The 21,263-nt window shown below is 38.2% G+C and overlaps 1 protein-coding gene and 1 long non-coding RNA gene across 3 annotated transcripts in view; one reads left to right on the top strand and one right to left on the bottom strand.

Annotated features, from left to right (window-relative positions):
- The first annotated feature begins 12,686 nt into the window (after positions 1-12,686).
- Positions 12,687-16,006, top strand: LOC141432813 (uncharacterized). Of its 2 annotated transcripts, XR_012451865.1 has the most exons (4): positions 12,687-13,294; positions 13,448-13,560; positions 13,701-13,867; positions 14,221-16,006. It is a non-coding gene; the product is annotated as an uncharacterized lncRNA (long non-coding RNA). The 2 variants fall into 2 exon arrangements; XR_012451864.1 differs by lacking the exon at positions 14,221-16,006 and having other exon boundaries at positions 13,701-13,970.
- A 938-nt stretch (positions 16,007-16,944) lies between these two features.
- LOC141432927 (ras-related protein ORAB-1-like) overlaps positions 16,945-21,263 on the bottom strand; it is a 16,438-nt gene continuing 12,119 nt past the window's right edge. Inside the window, exon 4 of the mRNA XM_074094761.1 lies at positions 16,945-17,088. Coding sequence (XP_073950862.1) covers positions 16,945-17,088 — 144 coding nt within the window. The remainder of the gene's footprint in view (positions 17,089-21,263) is intronic.

Below are 21,263 nucleotides of genomic sequence, written 5' to 3'. Positions count from 1 at the left end.
AAATAGTATTAGTGTCAGAGGGATCGCACGACACGAACTTCAAGTTTTCGAGTTCGTAGTAGGCCTGCAGACATGGCGAAATTATAAGGGTTCCTAGTTGATTAAGAGGGTTTATGCTGCTGAACTGGCACGTTTGCATTTTTGTTAGTTTTTCTCGATTATTCCATAAAAATACGGTAAGTATTGACTATTTTTTATATGTAATTATATCGTTCATCAAAGACTTATTATAATTAAAATTTTACAATCGACGGGGAAGAAGTAAATTCTCCTATCTCACACAGGCCTAACTTTACAGAGAAGGAAAAAACTGAATATCTTTTTTGTTTATAATTTTACCTTGATCTGATGTTCTGAGGGTTTGTGTTATCTAAGTAGTTGTGTTTTTAAACTAATTATTATTTAGTAGTGCTACAGGATTTAAAGTAAGTGCAAGTTAGAAGGTATTGTTCCTTGTGTTGTGTCGAGTATTTTGAAGTTAGACGATTTTTCCACTAGTAAAGATTCCTTCAAATTCCTAATATTAGTATAATTTCTCTGTGTAAACAATGTTCTACAGCATCAAAAACCTTATCTTTATTTAGAATAATATCAATAAGTACTTTATAACATAAATTAAGCATGATTTTGTAAGATAGGAGGTATTGCTTATTACGAATCCCAAATTGAGTTCAAGTTAGAAGATATTTCAATGGAATAGGGGAAGAATTAGAAAGTGAATATCTTAATTGAATAATATCTAAATAATATCTTTATTGAAGATATAAACTTTACACAAAATTACGATTTTATTATTCTGTTAATAGTCGATAGACTAACGTTTAGGATACTTGGGTGCTGTGTCATCATCAATAAAAAATCTTCTCTTTACTGCTTCCGATGGTTTTCCTAGCAAAAATTAAGTAAACCCAGAGTTATAGTTATTAGTAGGTAAATTAACAAATAACAAATATGCGTGTCTTTAATACTGCACGTATTAAGGAATCAATTGAGCGGAACCAGTGCTCTAGTGTTCGCAAAGAATTCGTCTATTGGGAAAAGCCAAATGACTAAGTTGAAGATCGACGATGGCAGTATCATCCCATCGAAACCGGAGTTGTTGAGAGAGCTCGAAAGGTTTTACGAACAGTTATATACCTCGACACAGAAGCCCGTTGTAGGTGCACCAGAGCTAAACTAATCCGTCATTACACTGAAGACATCCCATCAGCCAGTACGAGATTAGAGTGGCTCTCAAACAACTTAAAAACAACAAGGCTCCGGGGGATGACGGAATCACGACAGAACTTCTGAGAGCGGGTGGTAAACCGGTACTTGTAGTCCTCCAGAGGTTATTTAATTCCGTCATACTCGAGGGTACCACGCCGGATGCATGGCACAGGAGTGTGGTGGTGCTCTTCTTCAAAAAAGGCGACAATACCTTATTGAAGAACTATAGAACCATCTCACTCCTGAGTCATGTATACAAGTTATTTTCGTGGGTCATTACGAATCGTCTCGAGCGAAGGTTTGATGATTTCCAGCCTCCCGAATAAGCTGGATTCTGTAAAGGCTTTAGCACCATAGACCACATTCACACGCTCCGCCAGATTATACAGAAGACCGAGGAGAATAATCGGCCACTATGTTTAGCGTTTGTAGACTATGAAAAAGCCTTCGATTCAATCGAGACCTGGGCTGTATTGCAGTCCCTTCAGCGATGCCATATTGACTATAGATATATCGAGGTGTTAAAGAGTTTGTACAGCAGCGCCACTATGTCGATCCGGTTGCAGAACGAGAGTACACAACCAATCCAACTACAGCGAGGTGTGAGACAGGGAGACGTTATTTCTCCGAAGCTGTTCACAAATGCGTTGGAGGACGTTTTCAAGCTCTTGGACTGGAACAGGTTCGGCATCAATATCAACGGCGAGTACATCACCCATCTTCGTTTTGCCGATGATATAGTCATAATGGCAAAGTCGCTGGAGGAGCTAAATACTATGCTCAGTGACCTCAGGTGGGTCTTAAGATGAATATGGTCAAGACTAAAAACATGTCAAATGTCCATGTCACACCCGTGCCGGTTATCGCTGGAACGATGCACTCGAAGTTGTTGACCACTATGTTTACCTTGTACAAGTTGACCAATTGGGTAGGTCCAACTTCGACAAAGAGGTCGCCCGAAGAATCCAACTCGGATGGGCAGCGTTCGGGAAACTTTGTAATATCTTCTCGTCCAATATTACGCAGTGCCTGAACATTGTAATTAGGTATAAGATAAACCATCATAGGTATCTATTGCACACGTAAAATGAATGCCTGTCGTCCAGGTTCGCCGTTAGTAAGATCTTCTAACTTCAAAGTATTAACAATGCCAACATCTCTTTTCTACGTTATATACGGAGATAGGAGGTATTTTTAAAACAAAAAAATCTACCTTGTAAACTTACTACCTTGTAATCTATATTGTAAAACTTACCTTAATCATTAACAATCCAACACAAACTAAACATTATTTTCTATTTTTCACAATATATTTCACGAGATGCACGTTAAAACTTGCACTTGTTGCTGTGATATTAGTAAGCAGCGGCGCGGTTGTGCAAACTGAGCGAAGCTAACACCATCTGTATAGACGGACTAAAACCTCCTAGACATCGCGCGATCAGCCGTCAAGACGTTACGCGGTTGTCAACTCAACATACCAGTCAGTCGCGCGAGCGCAGCGGTCGAGTAAACACGTTTCTTTATGCAGATAGGAGATATTTTCAGCAAAAACACGCGCGAAACAGATAGGAGTAATTTCTTCCAGCAGAAAGGAGGTTTTTTCATAAAAATGTTTACAAAATATAAAAGCTGTATTTTAAGAGCTATTTCTATTTGACAAAAAATCGCCTAAAACTTGAACATGTAGATAGGAGATCTTTACAGGATACGTAAAATAAAAATTTTACATCTAACTACATTAAAAAGTCAATTTGCCCAAAAATGTAAGATAGGAGGATTTACTTCTTCCCCGTCGCAATGCCTTTTGTCGAGTAGGTAGAGAAACAAATTTTAAGCTACCTTTACAAATGACAAAGTTATAAAGGTTTGAAATCCAAGATTAGACAGAGAAAGACATACTGGCATGTGACGTCACACGCTAGTAGCGCCATACTTGCTGCATCGAGAAAAGCGTTTGAGAAAGAGACAGGTATATAGTTTTTTTTTTAAATCCCTATAAATCCAATTTTCAACTGATTTTTTCTCTTCGCTAAACACTTTCTGTATACCTATATTTTCATAATAATATATAAGACATGGCAAATTCAGGAGTAGTCAAATATACCTACCGTATTGAATGAAAATTAATAATGTTGTCTGATAGAACCCTTCCTTATATATAAGTTAATGTGTCTACTCCAATAATTATTCGTGATAGACTTTTATTCTTTTAAAACCGATCATAAACATTAATTCGTTTTTAAGGAATATAAAAGTCTATCATGATTAATTATTGGAGTAGAGTAGACACATTAACTTATAAATTAATAAGGGTTCTATCAGACAACATTATTAATTTTCATTCATTTTTTATGGAATAATCGAGAAAAATTAACAAAAATGCAACGTTGCCAGCTCAGCAGGTATAAACGCAAACGTAAGGAACCCTAAAAATGCGTTTTAATAACAGACACGACCTGATACTGCACCAATTTCTGGTTCATCATAGCTACTTGTCATTACTGAGGTCATGTGTAAGAAATTTCGTTATTCCAGTGGGTTTCGGGTTATAACTGTGATACAGCAATGTGCGGAGTTGCGGACAAGTCATCACTATCCCAGCCATGTACACGCCCCACTGCAGGGCATAGGCCTCCTCTCTGAATAAGAGGGCTTGGGCCGTAGTTCCCACACGAGCCTAGTGCGGATTGAGACATGCACCATTGAATTTCTTCGCAGGTTGTACAGGTTTCCTTGCAATATTTTCCTTATTTCGCCTTAAATTTCGAAAAACTGAATCCACAATATTCTGCTTGAGAGGCCATATCTAAGTTAAACCACTATGCCACCACGGCTTCGGTGGACAAGGTAGATACGACATAAGATTGAAGACATGTTAGGAAGGTGACAAAAAAGGGATGTGCATGAGCCGGGCAGTGGAGCATAATAGGTATGGCAATATGGGCAAGTTAATAAAATTGGATTGTGAATGAAGTCATCCCGAGTCATATTAAAGATAATTATTATATGTCAATTAGGCGAGACATCTAATATAATTATATCAATTTAACTAAATCTTGACAGCCGTTTTTGCTGATAAAGTTTCATTTCATTGATTAGACTTGTTTTGTTGTAGCTTTTTCTCTCCCTCAATCCACAACTGCTGGGTTTTATAATAAGTGCACTTATACCTTCGTAACGAGGTAACTTAGTTGAGCTTAATGGCTGCGGCGCGGTCTTGGCAAAAAATACAACTTGGCCTAGATTAAATTAGCGAGAGAACTTGTTTGCTCCCAGATTTACGAAGCTCTCATTGAAATTAAAACGTAATCGTTTATTTTTTTATTTGACGGGTTTTATAATTTTTTTTAATTGACTAGTTATATATATTTATGGCGGCCAATATATACTTAAAATATCAAACGTGTATACAACTACTACGAATTTCCACTTTGACACTCGGGATGTCTCGGTTGAAATCGTAAAGGTAAATTATACATAAATTACGACATATTAGTATTTGTTTTGTTTTTTACTATCAAGCTTTTTACCTTGTCTAATATACAAAGCCGGATTAGACGTTGTCGCGGCCATGACCAAAGGCCGTATTGCCTAACCTTTCTTATGCTCCTGATCGCAATCAAATGACAGTCTTTGTATGCGAAATCTGTCATTTGATTAGGATCGCGAGCGCCAGAAACGTTAAGCAATACGGTCTCAAGTCTTGATTTCAATCATTGTAGAATTGCCGAGTGTCAAAGTGGATATAATTGTATACCTAGTGCCCATCCACGATGACGCATGATTTTGTCAAAATTAGACATTAATGACATTGTAATAAAAACTACGGCACGCGTCATCGTGAATGACTCTACCAATACCTACGTTGTAAAACTTCAGCTTACAGTGAAATAATTAACCGAATACTTGACAGCTGCTTTGACATTGTTAATATCGTTCCTATATTTAGCTTGGTGCAACTACTACGTAATTTATGGAAATTCCTAGCATTTTTTGCGGAATCTCGGAAGTGCAATTGAAATATCGGTTACATGAACGAAGCCACGAGTGAAACTAGTAACAAATAAACAATTTTATTGTGTTGATATTATAGCGCCATCTCTTACTTCTTCGCAGAACTACTTGTAATCATAGCAAGGCTAAAGTTGTGCGAAGGTAACTTGCTGAGCGTTGTCTGTCCGTGTCAATGTTTACATGTTACGTAGTTTATCTCATAGATGGCGCTTAAAGTTACAATATTATAATACGACACAGTATTTTCTAAACAGGCCACCTCGCTATTATTATACTACAAGGAGCTCGTAGGTTGTATTTTTAAAAGCGTGGGGGGCGTCCGCGGTCGCATTCATCATCAGATGGAGAAATATTCCGAAAGAATTTGAAGACCCTGTAAGTAAAGTATACAAACAAATAAACTTCTGTATCTGTGCTGAGAGGTAACAGTCTGTGACAATAGTAGATTGATAACCAAGGGTGGAAAGTGACCCATTTCAGCCGAGATATTTCTCTTTAGTTTAGTTTAGTTTCCAATAGTTCGGGGGGAAATGGGTAATTTCAACCGAGTAAGACACTACTTTTCATTTCGACTGTGAGGAAAGCAAAATACTACAAAAAATTAGAATATTTATAAATTGAATTTACTTATATCCAACCTCCAACGGTACCTTTTCGACCTGGCCACTTTCCACCGCCGACTATAAAAAAAAAGAGTTGGTTACGACCAAGGAGCTTATATACAAAACTGAAGGTTGAACGCCGAACGAAGAAGTACCTTTATTACTTATTGATATATTCCATCTCTTTCTTTCACATTTCACGAATGACTTCCATCTCTTTCTCAACCTAACTAAAGATAGAGATGGAATATGTTCGTGACGTAATAAAGATGAAATTTCTTGTTTCAAACGGATGTTCGGCGTTCAACCTCCATTGTTGACTGTTGTATATAAACTCCTTGGTCACGACATGCATCCAGATGGCCATGCCGAAACGTGAAAAAAAGTGTCATGACGTGACTCAATTATCTTAGACTCCGTGGCTAATCGAAAAATAAAAAAATAAATACTTTCCACTTAAGAGATGAAAACGCAATTTTCCACCCGGCTATCTACCCATGAAAATTACAAGGAACCCTTATAGTTTCGCCATATCTGTCTGTCTGTCTGTCCATCCGCGGCTTTGCTCAGGGACTATCAATGCTAGAAAGCTGTAAATTTGCACGAATATGTATGTAAACTATGCCGACAAAATGGTACAATAAAATTATGATTGTTTTTTTGGAGTCTTTTTGTATTTTTTATTTCAACTCCAAATTTGATATTTTTACGGGTATCCGTGAAACCATATCGAAATACAAACTGAGACATGGATGCACAGAAAAACCAGAAAAAGAGACCAGCGCTGGGAATCGAACCCAGGTTCGAACCAATCATAATTTGATTGCTTAATAGCGACATCTCTTGTCTGGGTGAGCGGTTGGTTCCGAAAGAATGTGACGTCTCTCGATGAGAGAGGAACATAGATGTCGCTAGTGCTGCTGCATAAGTAGCATAGTAGAAATAAGCAACCTGAGATATGTATGCATAGGAAAAATTCGTGTCTAGATTCCTGTCCAGCGGTGGTGTAGGGGTTATAGCACGCAGCACGGATTGCTGAGGACCTGGGTTCGATTCCCAGCGCTGGGGTCTTTTTCTGGTTTTTCTGTGCAGCCATGTCTCAGTTTGTATTTTCGATATGGTACAATAAAAATTAAAAAAAAAAAATATATTTAGTGTACCTTCCATAGACGTAAAGTGGGGGTGATTTTTTTTTCTCATCTAACCTTGTAGTGTGGGGTATCGTTGGATAGGTATTTTAAAATAATTAGGGGATTGCTAAAACGAATTTTCGATTCAGTGATTTGTTTGCAATATACTCAACTTTAAAGTGCAAATGTTCATTTAAATCGAGCGTCCCCCCCGGTGGGTAGAAAAATTAAAAAAAAATCAGGATGGTAGTAAGTATATCAAACTTACAAGGAAAACTATAACGGTTTAATTTTCTTGAGAATTATTAGTAGTTTAAAAGTAAATAGCAGCCTAAGGTATAAAATATACCTAAACTTGGAAGATTCCTCATAAAATACGAAACCCTTACAAAAATATTACTTATTTTTTCGTAATGGCTACAGAACCCTATTTTGAGCGTGTCCGACACGCTCTTGGCTGGTTTTATAAGATTTTTTACAGATGTGTGCTGGTAACACTGCTAAAAGGCGAAGGCCGCTTTCATAGCTATTGATAAATAAATATCTTTTATAAGGTGACTGGCAATGATTGCCGGCAAAATTAGCCTAAGTTAATTTAGTATAAAGTATCTAGTAATATTTTTTTATCTAAGCGTTGTCGGTGTCGGGGGACCGCTAAGGTTAACATGAAACTAAATATGTGTATTTTTTAAAGTATTAACCTTAGCGGTCCCCCGACACCGACAACGCTTAGATAAAAAAATATTACTAGATACTTTATACTAAATTAACTTAGGCTAATTTTGCCGGCAATCAGCATAGTCCCCGCGGGATAGAGATAAACGAATTCTTCGCAGGTGAAGTCGCGGGCAACAGCTAGGTAGCGCATAATTATTTTTTACTTTTTAATTGTCCTTTCAAGCAGCGTTTTTTTCGGGCGTTTTTATTTTTATTTTTGCTGGCGTTTTTTAAGTCGGGGGTTTTTTAAATTTTAAATTTAAGTTTTTATTTCATGTTTTTTAAACTTTGATATAAGTATATCTTTTTAAACTGTACTACTGTGTTGGTTATCCTGGCTGCAGCATCAGCTCATCTTGTTGCCACCATTGCATTGTATGTAGAATCAAATACTGATCAAAAGTAATCAAACACGACATATCTGCTATTATTTTTTCAAGAGTATACTGGTGTGCTGGATATCCTGGCTGTAACATCAGCTCGTCGTATTGCCACCACTGCATTGTATGTAGAATCAATTACTGATCAAAACAAATCCAAACACGACATATCTGCTATTATTTTTTCAAGAGTATACTGGTGTGCTGAATATCCTGGCTGCAGCATCAGCTCGTCGTGTTGCCACCACTGCATTGTATGTAGAATCAATTACTGATCAAAACGAATCCAAACACGACATATCTGCTATTATTTTTTCAAGAGTATACTGGTGTGCTGGATATCCTGGCTGTAGCATCAGCNACCATTAAAAGGTAAAAATAATTATGCGCTACCTAGCTGTTGCCCGCGACTTCATCTGCGAAGAATTCGTTTATCTCTATCCCGCGGGGACTTTGCTGATTTTCCCGCAAAGTTAGCCTAAAGTTAATTTAGTAACAAAGTATCTAGTAATATTTTTTATCTAAGCGTCGTCGGTGTCGGGGACCGCTAAGGTTAACATGAAACTAAAATATGTTGTATTTTTTAAAATTATTAACCTTAGCGGTCCCCGACACCGACAACGCTTAGTTAAAATATTACTAGATACTTTATACTAAATTAACTTAGGCTAACATTGCGGAAATCAGCATAGACCCCGCGGGATAGAGATAAACGAATTCTTCGCAGATGAAGTCGCGGGCAACAGCTATGTAGCGCATAATTATTTTTACCTTTTAATTGTCTTTCAAGCAGCGTTTTTTCGGGCGTTTTATTTTTGCTGGCGTTTTTTAAAGTCGGGGGTTTTTTAAATTTTAAATTTAAGTTTTTATTTTCAATGTTTTTTAACTTTGATATATATTTTTTTTAAAGTGTACTAGTGTGTTGGATATCCTGGCTGCAGCATCAGCTCATCTTGTTGCCACCATTGCATTGTATGTAGAATCAAATACTGATCAAAAGGAATTAAACACGATATTTCTGCTATTATTTTTTCAAGAGTATACTGGTGTGCTGAATATCCTGGCTGCAGCATCAGCTCGTCGTGTTGCCACCACTGCATTGTATGTAGAATCAATTACTGATCAAAACGAATCAAAACACGACATATGTGCTATTATTTTTTATAGAGTGTACTATTGTGTTGGATATCCTGGCTGCAGCATCAGCTCATCTGTTGCCACCATTGCATTGTTTGTAAAATCAAATACTGATCAAAACGAACCCAAACACGATATATCTGCTATAGTTTTATTAAGAGTGTACCTACTAGTGTTCTGGATATCTTGGCTGCAGCATCAGGCCGAGAATTCCATAATCTTGCATAGTTATATAGCATACATGGGTGTTTCAAATTTTAGGCCCCAAATATGTTTGAAAGTAAAGTAAATATCCATTATGCGTCTAAGATTCCTACCGCAGCGAACAAAAGAGCTGATGATCTTGAAACGGCTGAACCGATTTTGATAAATCATGTCTAAGACCCATCGCTAGAAAACCAGCTTTCAAATAAAAAAAACCGCATTCAAATCGGTCCACCCGTTTAAGAGCTACGGTGCCACAGACAGACACACAGACAGACAGACATAGCGGTCAAACTTATAACACCCTCTTTTTCATCGGGGGTTAAAAAAGGTAGAACGCGACAAATTTTTGAAATTTTGAAAACAAAAAGCGCTAACACAGACTGAGTCTTCTACAAGAAAATCGCTAAATGTTAATAATAAATCTATGCCTAATTAATTCTTACACGCGTATGTACCTAGACGAAAAGTTTAAAAAATAGAAAATATTTTTTTTTTGCAACGCGGAGCAAACAAACCCCAAATGTTATTAGAGAATTTATATCCTGAACTATAATCCTATTGATTCGAATAATAAAATAGCGAGTTTTATTTTCAAATTTTAGTTGGTTCGATTCCCGGGTGAGATAAGGGATGATAAGACGATTTTTTGAATGTAGTTTTGTTCAATTTTAAAATAAAGGAATGTTTCCTTTCAGTACAATTAGCTAACTAAAGGATTTAAGTTAAGGTAGTTGCCGTCCAGGGTCCATTGATTCTTTCCACCCTATTTATTGTGCTCGCACGTGTCGTGCTGCATGGCCTGCGACAAGCATATTTTTGTGAATACAAACAAATACATCAAATGTAAACACAAATCATAATTTGAGAGTAAATATATGTCATGAAATGGAAATTATAATACCGGTTGGCCAAGTGGTTAGAGAACCTGACTAGGAAGCTTGAGTTCGATTCGATTCCCGGCCGGGGTAGTCATTTGTATGAATAATACGAATGTTTGTTCTCGGGTCTTGGATGTTTAATATGTATTTAAGTATGTATTTACTAGCTAATGCCCGCGGCTTCGCCGGCGTGGAATTTGGTTATCGGGCGCTGTTCCCTCGGGAACTCGGCATTTTTCCGGAATAAAAAGTAACCTTTGTCACTCTCTGACCGTATAAACTATCTCTATGCCAAAAATCATGTCGATCCGTCGCTCCGTTTTGACGTGAAAGACGGACAAACATACACAGAACATACAAACACACACACTTTCGCATTTATATATTATATAAGTATAAGTATGGATCTATATCAGTATATTATCCGTTGCCTAGTATCCATAGTACAAGCTTTGCTTAGTTTGGTGTGTCTGTGTCTGTCTGTGGCACCGTAGCTCTTAAACGGGTAGACCAATTTGATTGCGTTTTTTTATTTGAAAGCTGGTTTTCTACCGATGGATCTTAGACATGTTTTATCAAATCGGTTCAGCCGTTTTAAGATCATCAGCTCTTCTGTTCGCTGCGGTAGGAATCTTAGACGCATAATGGGTATTTACTTTACTTTCAAACATATTTCGGACCTAAAATTTGAAACATCCATGTATGCTATATAACTATGCAAGATTATGGAATTCTCGGTCTGATGCTGCAGCCAGGATATCCAGAACACTAGTAGGTACACTCTTGAAAAAACTATAGCAGATATATCGTGTTTGGATTCATTTTGATCAGTATTTAATTCTACTTACAATGCAATGGTGGCAACAGGATAAGCTGATGCTGCAGCCAGGATACCAGCACACTAGTACACTCTGTAAAAAATAATAGCACATATGTCGTGTTTGGATTCGTTTTGTTCAGTAATTGATTCTACATACAATGCAGTGGTGGCAACACGACGAGCTGATGCTGCAGCCGGGATATCCAGCACACCAGTATACTCTTGAAAAAATAATAGCACATATGTCATGTTTGGATTCGTTTTGATCAGTAATTGATTCTACATACAATGCAGTGGTGGCAACACGACGAGCTGATGCTGCAGCCGGGATATCCAGCACACCAGTATACTCTTGAAAAAATAATAGCAGATATGTCGTGTTTGATTCCTTTTGATCAGTTTTTGATTCTACATACAATGCAATGGTGGCAACATGATGAGCTGATGCAGCAGCCAGGATATCCAACACACTAGTACACTCTATAAAAAATAATGGCACATATGTCGTGTTTGGATTCGTTTTGATCAGTAATTGATTCTACATACAATGCAATGGTGGCAACACGATGAGCTGATGCTGCAGCCAGGATATCCAACACACTAGTACACTTAAAAAAAATACCAGTTTAAAAAGCATGAAATAAAAACTTAAATTTAAAATTTAAAAAACCCCCGACAGCAAAAAACGCCAGCAAAAATAAAAAAAAACGCCCTATAAAAACGCCGACAAAAAAGACAACTAAACAGTAAAAAATAATTATGTACTACCTAGCTGTTGCCCGCGACTTCATCTGCGAAGAATTCGTTTATCCCTATCCCGCGGGGACTATGCTGATTTCCCGCAAAATTAGCCTAAGTTAATTTAGTATACTTATACTAGGTACTTACCTAGTAATATTTTTTTTATCTAAGCGTCTTCGGTGTCGGGGACGCTAAGGTTAAGACTTTAAAAAATACAACATATATGCTTAAGTTTCCTGTTAACCTTAGCGGTCCCCCGACACCGACGACGCTTATATATAAAAAAAAAATATTACTAGGTACTAATACTAAATTAAAATTCTTCGCAGATGAAGTCGCGGGCAACAGCTAGGTAGTGCATAATTATTTTTTACTTTTTAGTTGGTTTTTTTGTCGGCGTTTTTTGTAGGGCGTTTTTTATTTTTGCTGGCGTTTTTTGGTTGTCGGGGTTTTTTAAATTTTAAATTTAAGTTTTTTTCTGGTAGCAAATAGTTTATGTGTGGGGTAACTGGTTACATTATAACTTTACCCTTCTGTGTTTGTTGTAATGACATTTTGAACAATGAACACCGTCGTTTAGTAATTCTGCCACTTAAAATTCATACATAACGATCATCTGCCAAATAATATTCCCTGAACAGTTTGCCTTTTAAATCATATACTTCACAGACCTAACCTAACCACAAATGTTGGAAAACCTCCGACTTTGTTCACTTCAAAGTTCAATATCTCAAAAACGGCTTAACCGATTTAGCTGAAACATGTCTAAGAACCATCGCTAGAAAACCTGATTTCAAATAAACAACCGCATTCAAATTGGTCCACCCGTTAAGGAAAGAAAGAAGAAAGAAAGAAAAGTTTATTTTGGCTCCAAAAATGTACCACCTAAAACTAAGACTAGAACTAGCACTAAAACTATGTTACTAGGTGACACAGCAGGATACCAAAAAGGGTCTCCACTCAGCATGTGTTGCCGCACATTATGTGCAGTAACGCTGGTTTTCTGTGGAGCCCAAACGTTAAATAAACATGTATGCATGAGCCAGTTCCTTTGCCCTAGTCAGACGGAGAAAAAAAAAATTAAAAAAAAGAAGAAATTAAGAAATTAAAACCATAGACAAAGGGAGAAGTGACGTGGCTCAGTGTAAAAGATAATAATACTTATACTGCTGTCGTGGCAATAAATAGTAATTTTTAAACATTTTCTTTTGCGATGCGATGCCTCCGACAAAAGGAACTGGCTGGCAAAGATTATAATATACACCATTTACATATTGATCAACACGGACCAGTACCAACCATATCAATTACAAACAGACAAATTGAAGAAATGAAAGTGAATAAGTATAAAACTACTCTTAAAAAAACAGACCACAGATGAGTGGCGGCATGAAACTTTGTTGTGCAACCCGGGTACAAGACGTCACGCATATAACAGAACGGGACGCAAACACAGGTATGTATATTAATACTACTTATATGACCTAAAAAGAATTCAATTCAATTACAAAGCACAAACTAGTATATTACAGCAAGCCTCCTGCCTCCGCCAAACTATATGTTCCTGTTCTCTGAGTCCACATTATTATTATTATTATTATTTTTGCAGGTTCCAGATAGGCGGCAGTAAGCTGCTCCAATGTGTTGGCAGCAACGTGGCACCTAAAGCCAGGAGATGAGACAAAACACCCACCGCCAAAAAGAATGGGACGCGAAACACTGGTATGAATTTAATACTTATGTATGACCTAAATACATACAAACTATATACAACTGGTGTCAAGAGCCAAGGATTCTTGGCTCTGTTGGTGTATACACATATGTGCTTTGATTTTAATTCTAAAGCTATGTATATTTTGTAGGTTCCTAATTGGCGGCGGGATGTTGTTCCAACACTTCGTTGCCACGTATCTGAAGCTCCCTCTGAAAGCAGCTGAAGCATGGCGAGGTGTCAACAACTGTACACCACACTGCCGAGCTCCTCGCACTTTCTGGCTGGATGACCAAGACAACTTATCATAAAGATAAGGTGGGGATTTGTGTTTTATTATGCCAAAGAGGAGGCAAGCAAGGTGGAGCTTGCGCCGATGCTGCATCTTAAGGATTTTATGTTGATTTAAATATGGTGTTACATGGGGCCCTTAACGGAATGCTGAAACAGTAGCGAGCACAGGCATTTTGTACACGTTGGACTAGTCTTTTAGTTTTAGCAAGAAGTCGTGGTCCAAACACCAAATCCATGTAGTTCAATTTTGACAAGATCAATGTCTCTACCAACTGAATGCGCAATCTCTCATTTATTAAAGGCCTAATTCTGTATAATACTTTAAGTTTATAGAAACAATTTCCAACTGACTTTGCAATATGTTTTTCGTAACGCAGACCGCAGTCCATTTCAAGACCCAAGTTGCGGGCTTCGTAAACACGCTCAATGGGTATGTTTCCCATCATTACGTGTGTGAGGCATGTGTCATTGAGGCTGGCCAACTGGTGTTGGCTGCCAAAAATTTAAATACTTTGTTTTACCAGGATTCAATACAAGGCAATTATTAGCAGCCCAAGAAGCTATACTAGAGAGATCCATATTAAGTTTTTCTATTGCACTGTTGATCTCAGATGACCTGCATGATATGTAAACCTGTATATCATCTGCATAGATATGATACTTACAGTGCTTTATGTGACCCTGTATGTCTGCCGTATATAAAATAAATAGGATTGGTCCAAGGATTGATCCTTGGGGTATTCCTCTAGTGAGGGCCAACTTATCAGAGTTTTGATAAGAACCATCACTAAGACACATCTTAACATACTGGAAGCGATTTGTCAGATAACTGTGAAACCATCTCAGTGCATTGTAGTCAAAGCCATAATAGCTCAACTTAGACAGCAACATATCTATATTTAGACAATCAAATGCCCTAGAAAAGTCGAGTAACACTAACAGAGTGCACATTCCTTTATCTTGAGAACACAGAATGTGGTCAGTCACATCCAGCAGAGCAGTCACCGTGCTCCGCCCCTTCCTAAAGCCTGACTGCACTTCTGGCAAAATTTTACTATTCTCAAGGTAGTTTGTTAATTGTGTGCACACAGTCTTTTCCATTATTTTTGAAAAACATGATAATATGCTGATTGGCCTAAGATCTTTCATCTCAGTTGGGTTTGAGACCTTAGGTAGAGGGCGCACAATTGCCATTTTCCAGAGATCAGGGAAAGTCGATGTCAAAATAGAAGTATTAATTACAGTTTTAATCATCTCCAAAGTATATGGGAATGTTAGTTTTAGCATGTCCAAATTTATGCCATCAAAACCTTCGGCATTAGATTTTAGACTATTAATAATTTTTACAATATTATCTATACTGACTGGTTCCAGATGAAATGTTGAGTCGCCAAACCTATGGAACTCATAGTAAGTCAGTTGCGATATAGTGACTTCTGAAGAGCCTGGCAAGCTTACAAAATGATTGTTTAATAGCATTAGCATTATTAAAAATAGTGGGTAGTACTGTGTCGTTTTTAGGAAACAAGGTAGATTTTAGATTCTTCCATAGTAATTTAGGTTTATTCATATATTGATTTATATACTGATTAAAATAGGCTGATTTTTCGTAAAATAGTGCTTTGCTGACAGTTGCCTTTAAATCTTTATAATATTTTTTTTTACTATCAGACTTAGTTCTATGAAAGTCTGCTGCAGCCCTGTCACGCAAGCGCATCATGCTCTTAACTGTCTCTGTGATCCAGGGGTAAGAGCGAACTCTGACGACCGATGACTTTAGAGGGGCATGCAGGTCAAATAACCTAACGATATGCTGGCTCAGCGCATCCACCATGTCATTAACATTGCCTAGGTCAGCCAACGTATCCCATCCCACACATTGCAAGTCAGCATCTAATTCTTTTTAGACTTATTTCTTTTATTGACCTATATGTAATAGAGTACGGTTTAGGTTTGTCACGCTTAACATTGAACTCGCAAACCACAAGACAATGCCCATAAAGAGAACCCACATGTTCGACGGTGACTTTCCTAGAACGTAAGTTGGTGCACACTACGTCAAGCAGTGTCCGACTAGTATCAGTGTAGTGCGTGGGCTCTGTTACCAACTGAGACAAGCCAAAACTAGTTAAAAAATTATGAAATTTCGTTATTTTCACATCAGTGCTGTATATGTAATAAGGAATTACGAACGAGAGTCTATTAGAAGCCAAAGTCGAAGACTTAGGCTTTAATGAGTCGATGTTCATAATTCTAGTACCGCCCGTGCGACATACAATGTTTTTCATCACATTTGCGAGTAAAATTTTATATTTGTAAAAGAAAAAATATAATTCTTCCAAATATTGGCGATACCTTAGCACAGAATAACTAATAGTACTACCGTAACCTTAGGCTGCGCTCTTGGCAGCGCCGCCCTCCCCTCCCCCTCCCGCATCATGCGCCTGACGTGCGTGGGCCAGCGCGCGCAGCAGCATCAGTACGGGCATTGACTCATTGACCGACCTTGGGCTTCATGACAAGAAAATTTGTACGCGCAATGACTCATTTACCAACCACGGGTTTCATGACAAGCACATTAAGGTCGAGGGTTTTATTTGGGGGGTATTTGCAACCAAGGTAGCCTGCATGTTACGACACTGTTTACGAGCAAGTGTGATGAAAATATTACTTCTTTCTTTCTTATTTTCTTTAATAGCTCAGTGGACTGCAGCCCATGTAAAATTGACCAAAAAGCTGAAATATGCTACTTTTTACGTTTTTTTTATGGAGGACTATTTTGACAAAAATCCAAAAAAAAGAAAAATATCGAAGAAACGCGACCTGTAGAGAACAGATGAAAGCATTTTTGCCCACTGGAGACCTAAATTCGCACATTTGTCAGTAAATGACGAGAACTATTTATACAAGTCGAATAACCTCAAAGAAACTTGCTTTCACGAAGAAAAAACCCACATCAATATAAAACCATTCGCTTGTGAGCCACGATGCCACAGATTTTTGCGTCGAGGGTTAAAAATAGAACCTTCTCCGAAGTCAGTTAACAACTAAGACAAGCATTTAACCACAATACAAGTAACCTATATTACTTTTACTGTGATTTAACCCTTCAGCTTTTTATCACCAGGGAGTATTATTACGATGGGTGATGTGGTCACCCCACAATTTGTAGTTATTTGTGGAGGTATAATTACGAGATCTGGGGTAGATATGACAAATTGGTGCGCCACGTTTTTGGAAACGTTCTAGTTTTAACGATCGTTATTTGTTTAATCATTATTTATGTTATGGAAGGTAGTATTTAGTTGCAGTCTAGTAACTTCATTAATAACATTGTCACTTCAAAGTTCAATATTTCAAAAACGACTAAACTGATTTTGACAAAACATTTCTAGAAACCATCGCTAGAAAACCTGCTTTCAAATAAAAAAACGTATTCAAATCGGTTCACCCGTTTAAGAGCTACGGTGCCACATACACACAGTCACACATAGCGGTCAAACTTATAACACAGCTGTTTCTGCGTCGGGGGTTAAAAATAAAGAATGTACAGACGAGTATAAAGCGTTTCCATCGTGTTTTATCTAAAAAGTTGGTATTTATTGTACTTTCTCAATCTCAATTAGCTTAGTACTCAATTTTTTCGTAATGGCTACCGAACCCTATGTTGGGCGTGTCCGACATGCTCTTGGCCGGTATCTTGTTACTAAAATCCATGACATGGTTCTTATAGTTCTCATAGTTTCAGATTTTCCCATACTGACCGATCTAAACGAGCCACCCTACTACTATACACACTCACTTTCCACACAAACAAATGCACGCAATAATCCTCGCAGCCAAAAAAACCGCTCCAATTCTAATCTTTTTTTTGTAACGACACACATCTGCGTGTCTAAGTAGTTATTGTCCCGCACAATGGGACTGTCCTGAATGTTCCCCGCATCATGGTCACAGTAGCGCAACTTAGCGACGCTGTATTTACCAGCTTTTTAACCTTTTTGTGGGATTTCGATTCGGCAAATGATTTAACCGACATTGCGGAAAGTATAAGCTTCGAAAAGTTCAGTTTTTATTAGCTTGTAAGGGCACATCCATAAATTACTGGTGATAGATGGGTTTGTGTGTGTTCTTACAGTGTTTAGGTGGAGGTACTGTAGTTTATATGTATTTTTAGCCCGTTTTTAGGGTTCGTTCTCGAAAGGAAAAAACGGAACCCTTATAGTATCACTTTTTGTCCATCTGTCTCTCTGTCTGTCTGTCAAGACCCTTTTTCTCAGGAACCCGTGGAGGTATCAAGCTGAAATTGATATCAAATACTCAGGTCTACTGTCCCTTGGAGCTGTGAAAAAATCAAACTTCTAAGCCAACGCAATCAAAAAATACAGCCGTTTATGCTGCACTTTATACTATTCGATGTTATTATTATTTATTTATTTTTCTCTCCATCTAATGTATTTTTATGTGTATCGAACATGTGTAAATAAATGTTTCTCTCTCTCTCTCTCTCAAATTTTCGACACTCGCAAGGGAGTCAAAACCTACAGGGTACTTCCCGTGAACTCAGAATCTTGGAATTGGTACGAAGCAACGTCTTATAGCACAGATAAAGGAATTATTGCGAAAACCGTAAATTTTTAGTTACATCATATAATAAAGATACTTTTAATAATTTGTACGGAACCCTCGGTGAGCGAGTCCGACTCGCATTTGGCCAGTTTTTTTTGTGTAAATATCAATGACCAATATAATCTGACCCCACACTGCGTACGTTTTGCTTAGGGGCCCCTGCTCTGCTTACACTGGATGTATTAAATCACTCGGAAAAAGCGAGAAATATCTTCAACATACGATTCCCGTTTACATATCTATAATGTGTGCGGAACGCCTCGGTGCGCGAGTCCGACAGGCACTTGCCTGGTTTTTGAGATATTGAACTTTGAAGTGACAAACTTACAAGGCAAACTTTAACGGTTAAGTTTTCAAGGTATAAAATATACCTACTTGGAATATTCCGTACAAAATACGAAATCCTTAGAAAAATATTACTTAATCTTTTCGTAATGGCTACGGAACCCTATTTCGGGCGTGTTCGACACGCTCTTGGCCGGTTTTTCCGAACAAAACGGAACTACGCAAAGTACGCAACACTATGGCATGCTCGATATTTTTATGGTACGGTTTTGAGGTATTAAATATGATCTAAATGTAAAATTTTGTTTTCACGCCTCTTGCTCGCAATCCTGCCGTGAAGCAGCAGTGCTTGCACTGTTGTGTTTCGGCGTGGAGAGTAAGACAGCCGGTGAAATTACTGGCACTTGAGGTATCCATCTTAGGTGGTGGTGTTGCACATGTTTATGGGCGGTGGTGATCTCTTATCATCAGGAGACCCACTTGCTCGTTTGCCATCCAGTCGAATTAAAAAAAAAACCTTTACCGACAGTGGCGCCAACTGGTGAGCCCTCATTGAGGCGAACTGGCAAGTGTGGCAAGTCCTCAAATGTATGCAAACAAGTCGCAGCGTATTACTGTCGGCGAGTGAACCCAGGGGGCGCCCCTACCGGCCAGGCGTGACTGTCGAGCAGCCTTTTGGTTTGAGCAAGTTCAAAGTAAGTACCTATTTTATTTTATCATCATCCCAGCCTATATACGTCCCACTGCTGGGCACAGGCCTCCTCTCAGAACAAGAGGGCTTGGGCTATAGTCCCCACGCGGGCCCAGTGCGGATTGGGAACTTCACACGCACCATTGAATTGCTTCGCAGGTTTGTGCAGGTTTCCTCACGATGTTTTCCTTCACCGCAAAGCTCGTGGTAAATTTCAAATGTGATTCCGCACATGAATTTGGAAAAACTCAGAGGTGCGAGCCGGGGTTTGAACCCGCGACCCTCTGTTTGAGAGGCGATAGGTCAAACCACTAGGCCACCACGGCTTTTTATTTTATTTTATGTATGTATGTAAATACTTTATTGTACATGAGAAAAGAAACAAAACAGAATTTTAAAGAAATAAATATCAAGGGACACCATTGACCTGGCCTCATAACCTAACCAACAATAATGGAAAACCCCCGACTTTGTCACTTCAAAGTTCAATATCTCAAAAACGGCTGAAACGATTTGATGGAACATGTCTAAGAACCATCTCTAGATAACCTGATTTCAAATTAAAAAAAACCGCATTCATATCGGTTCAACCGTTTAAGAGCTACGGTGCCACAGACAGACACACTCACAGACACACTTATTTGCTGTCGTATTTCGTTATCGTTTTTTCGTTCCTCACCAGTTTCTATTGTTCATTAAATAAGGATTAAAGTTAACGCGTGACTTGAACTCGGGAGTAGAGATTTGATCAGAAGGGGTTCAATTTAAACCCCAAAACATTGACTGCGGAACCAAAGGGATTTCGCATGTGCATTGTTGGAATCATCGGATATCTAAAGGTCCCCAAACTATACCAGTTTGCAGCGCACTTGCAGACTTAGGATTTCTTAATAAAAAAAAATACAATTGGATAATACAAGAGCAAGTTAGAAGGCAATAATACCTTATCAGAACAAATACAGTCACATTTTTTTTCAGTTAGTAATACTTAATCAATTAAAGGTGACGGCACGGAATCGCAGTGACGCAGCGTATGCGCAACGTTTTTATCGCATGCTCTCCACCGACACCGCTGCTGCTTCTTCTTCTCTTTTAAAATATGGCTTTTCTGTCCTAATTAATAGGACAATTTCGCCAGTGTCAAGGTAAACTCTCTTTGAGAGGGACGTTGTACGGTGATTGTAGTTTTTGCAACTTGATAGCAAAATTCCTGAAACCACGTGGAGACAACTTGCGCATTAAAAAAATGCCAGACACGAGAGCAATATAGAATTTTTGGGATCACTGTTCACTGTTAAGGTTAATCGCCGCATAAACAACATATCAAAATTATACTTCAACTAGCCAAAGAAACAGAAATAGCAAAATTAGATATTGTCTACATCCGCCATGTTCGAATGCTACAAATCGAACCCACACCGCTGCTTAAAATACGGAATCGCAGTGACGTGCTGTAAACGTCAGGACTTTACCGAACAAAACTCGTGACGTTCACGGACGTCACTGCGATTCCGTACCGTTTGCGTATTTTAAGCAGCGGTGTGGACAGCATGCAATAAAATCGGCCAAGAGCGTGTCGGACACGCCCAAAAAAAGGTTCCGTAGCTATTAAGAAAATTTTAAGTAATATTTTTCTACCCCCGCTATACCCCCTAATGGTTTTAAGAGACCTATCCAACGATACTCCACACTATAGGGTTGGATGAGAAAAAAAAATCACCCCCACTTTACGTCTATGGGAGGTACTGTACTAACCTTTTGTGTCCGTTGATTCGATGCTGGCAGCATAGTTCTGTTTTTGAATAATAATATGGA

The sequence above is a fragment of the Choristoneura fumiferana genome, chromosome 11 (genome assembly GCF_025370935.1).
Source record: "Choristoneura fumiferana chromosome 11, NRCan_CFum_1, whole genome shotgun sequence".
Taxonomy (NCBI): domain Eukaryota; kingdom Metazoa; phylum Arthropoda; class Insecta; order Lepidoptera; family Tortricidae; genus Choristoneura; species Choristoneura fumiferana.
This window is presented reverse-complemented; position numbering and strand designations above follow the sequence as displayed.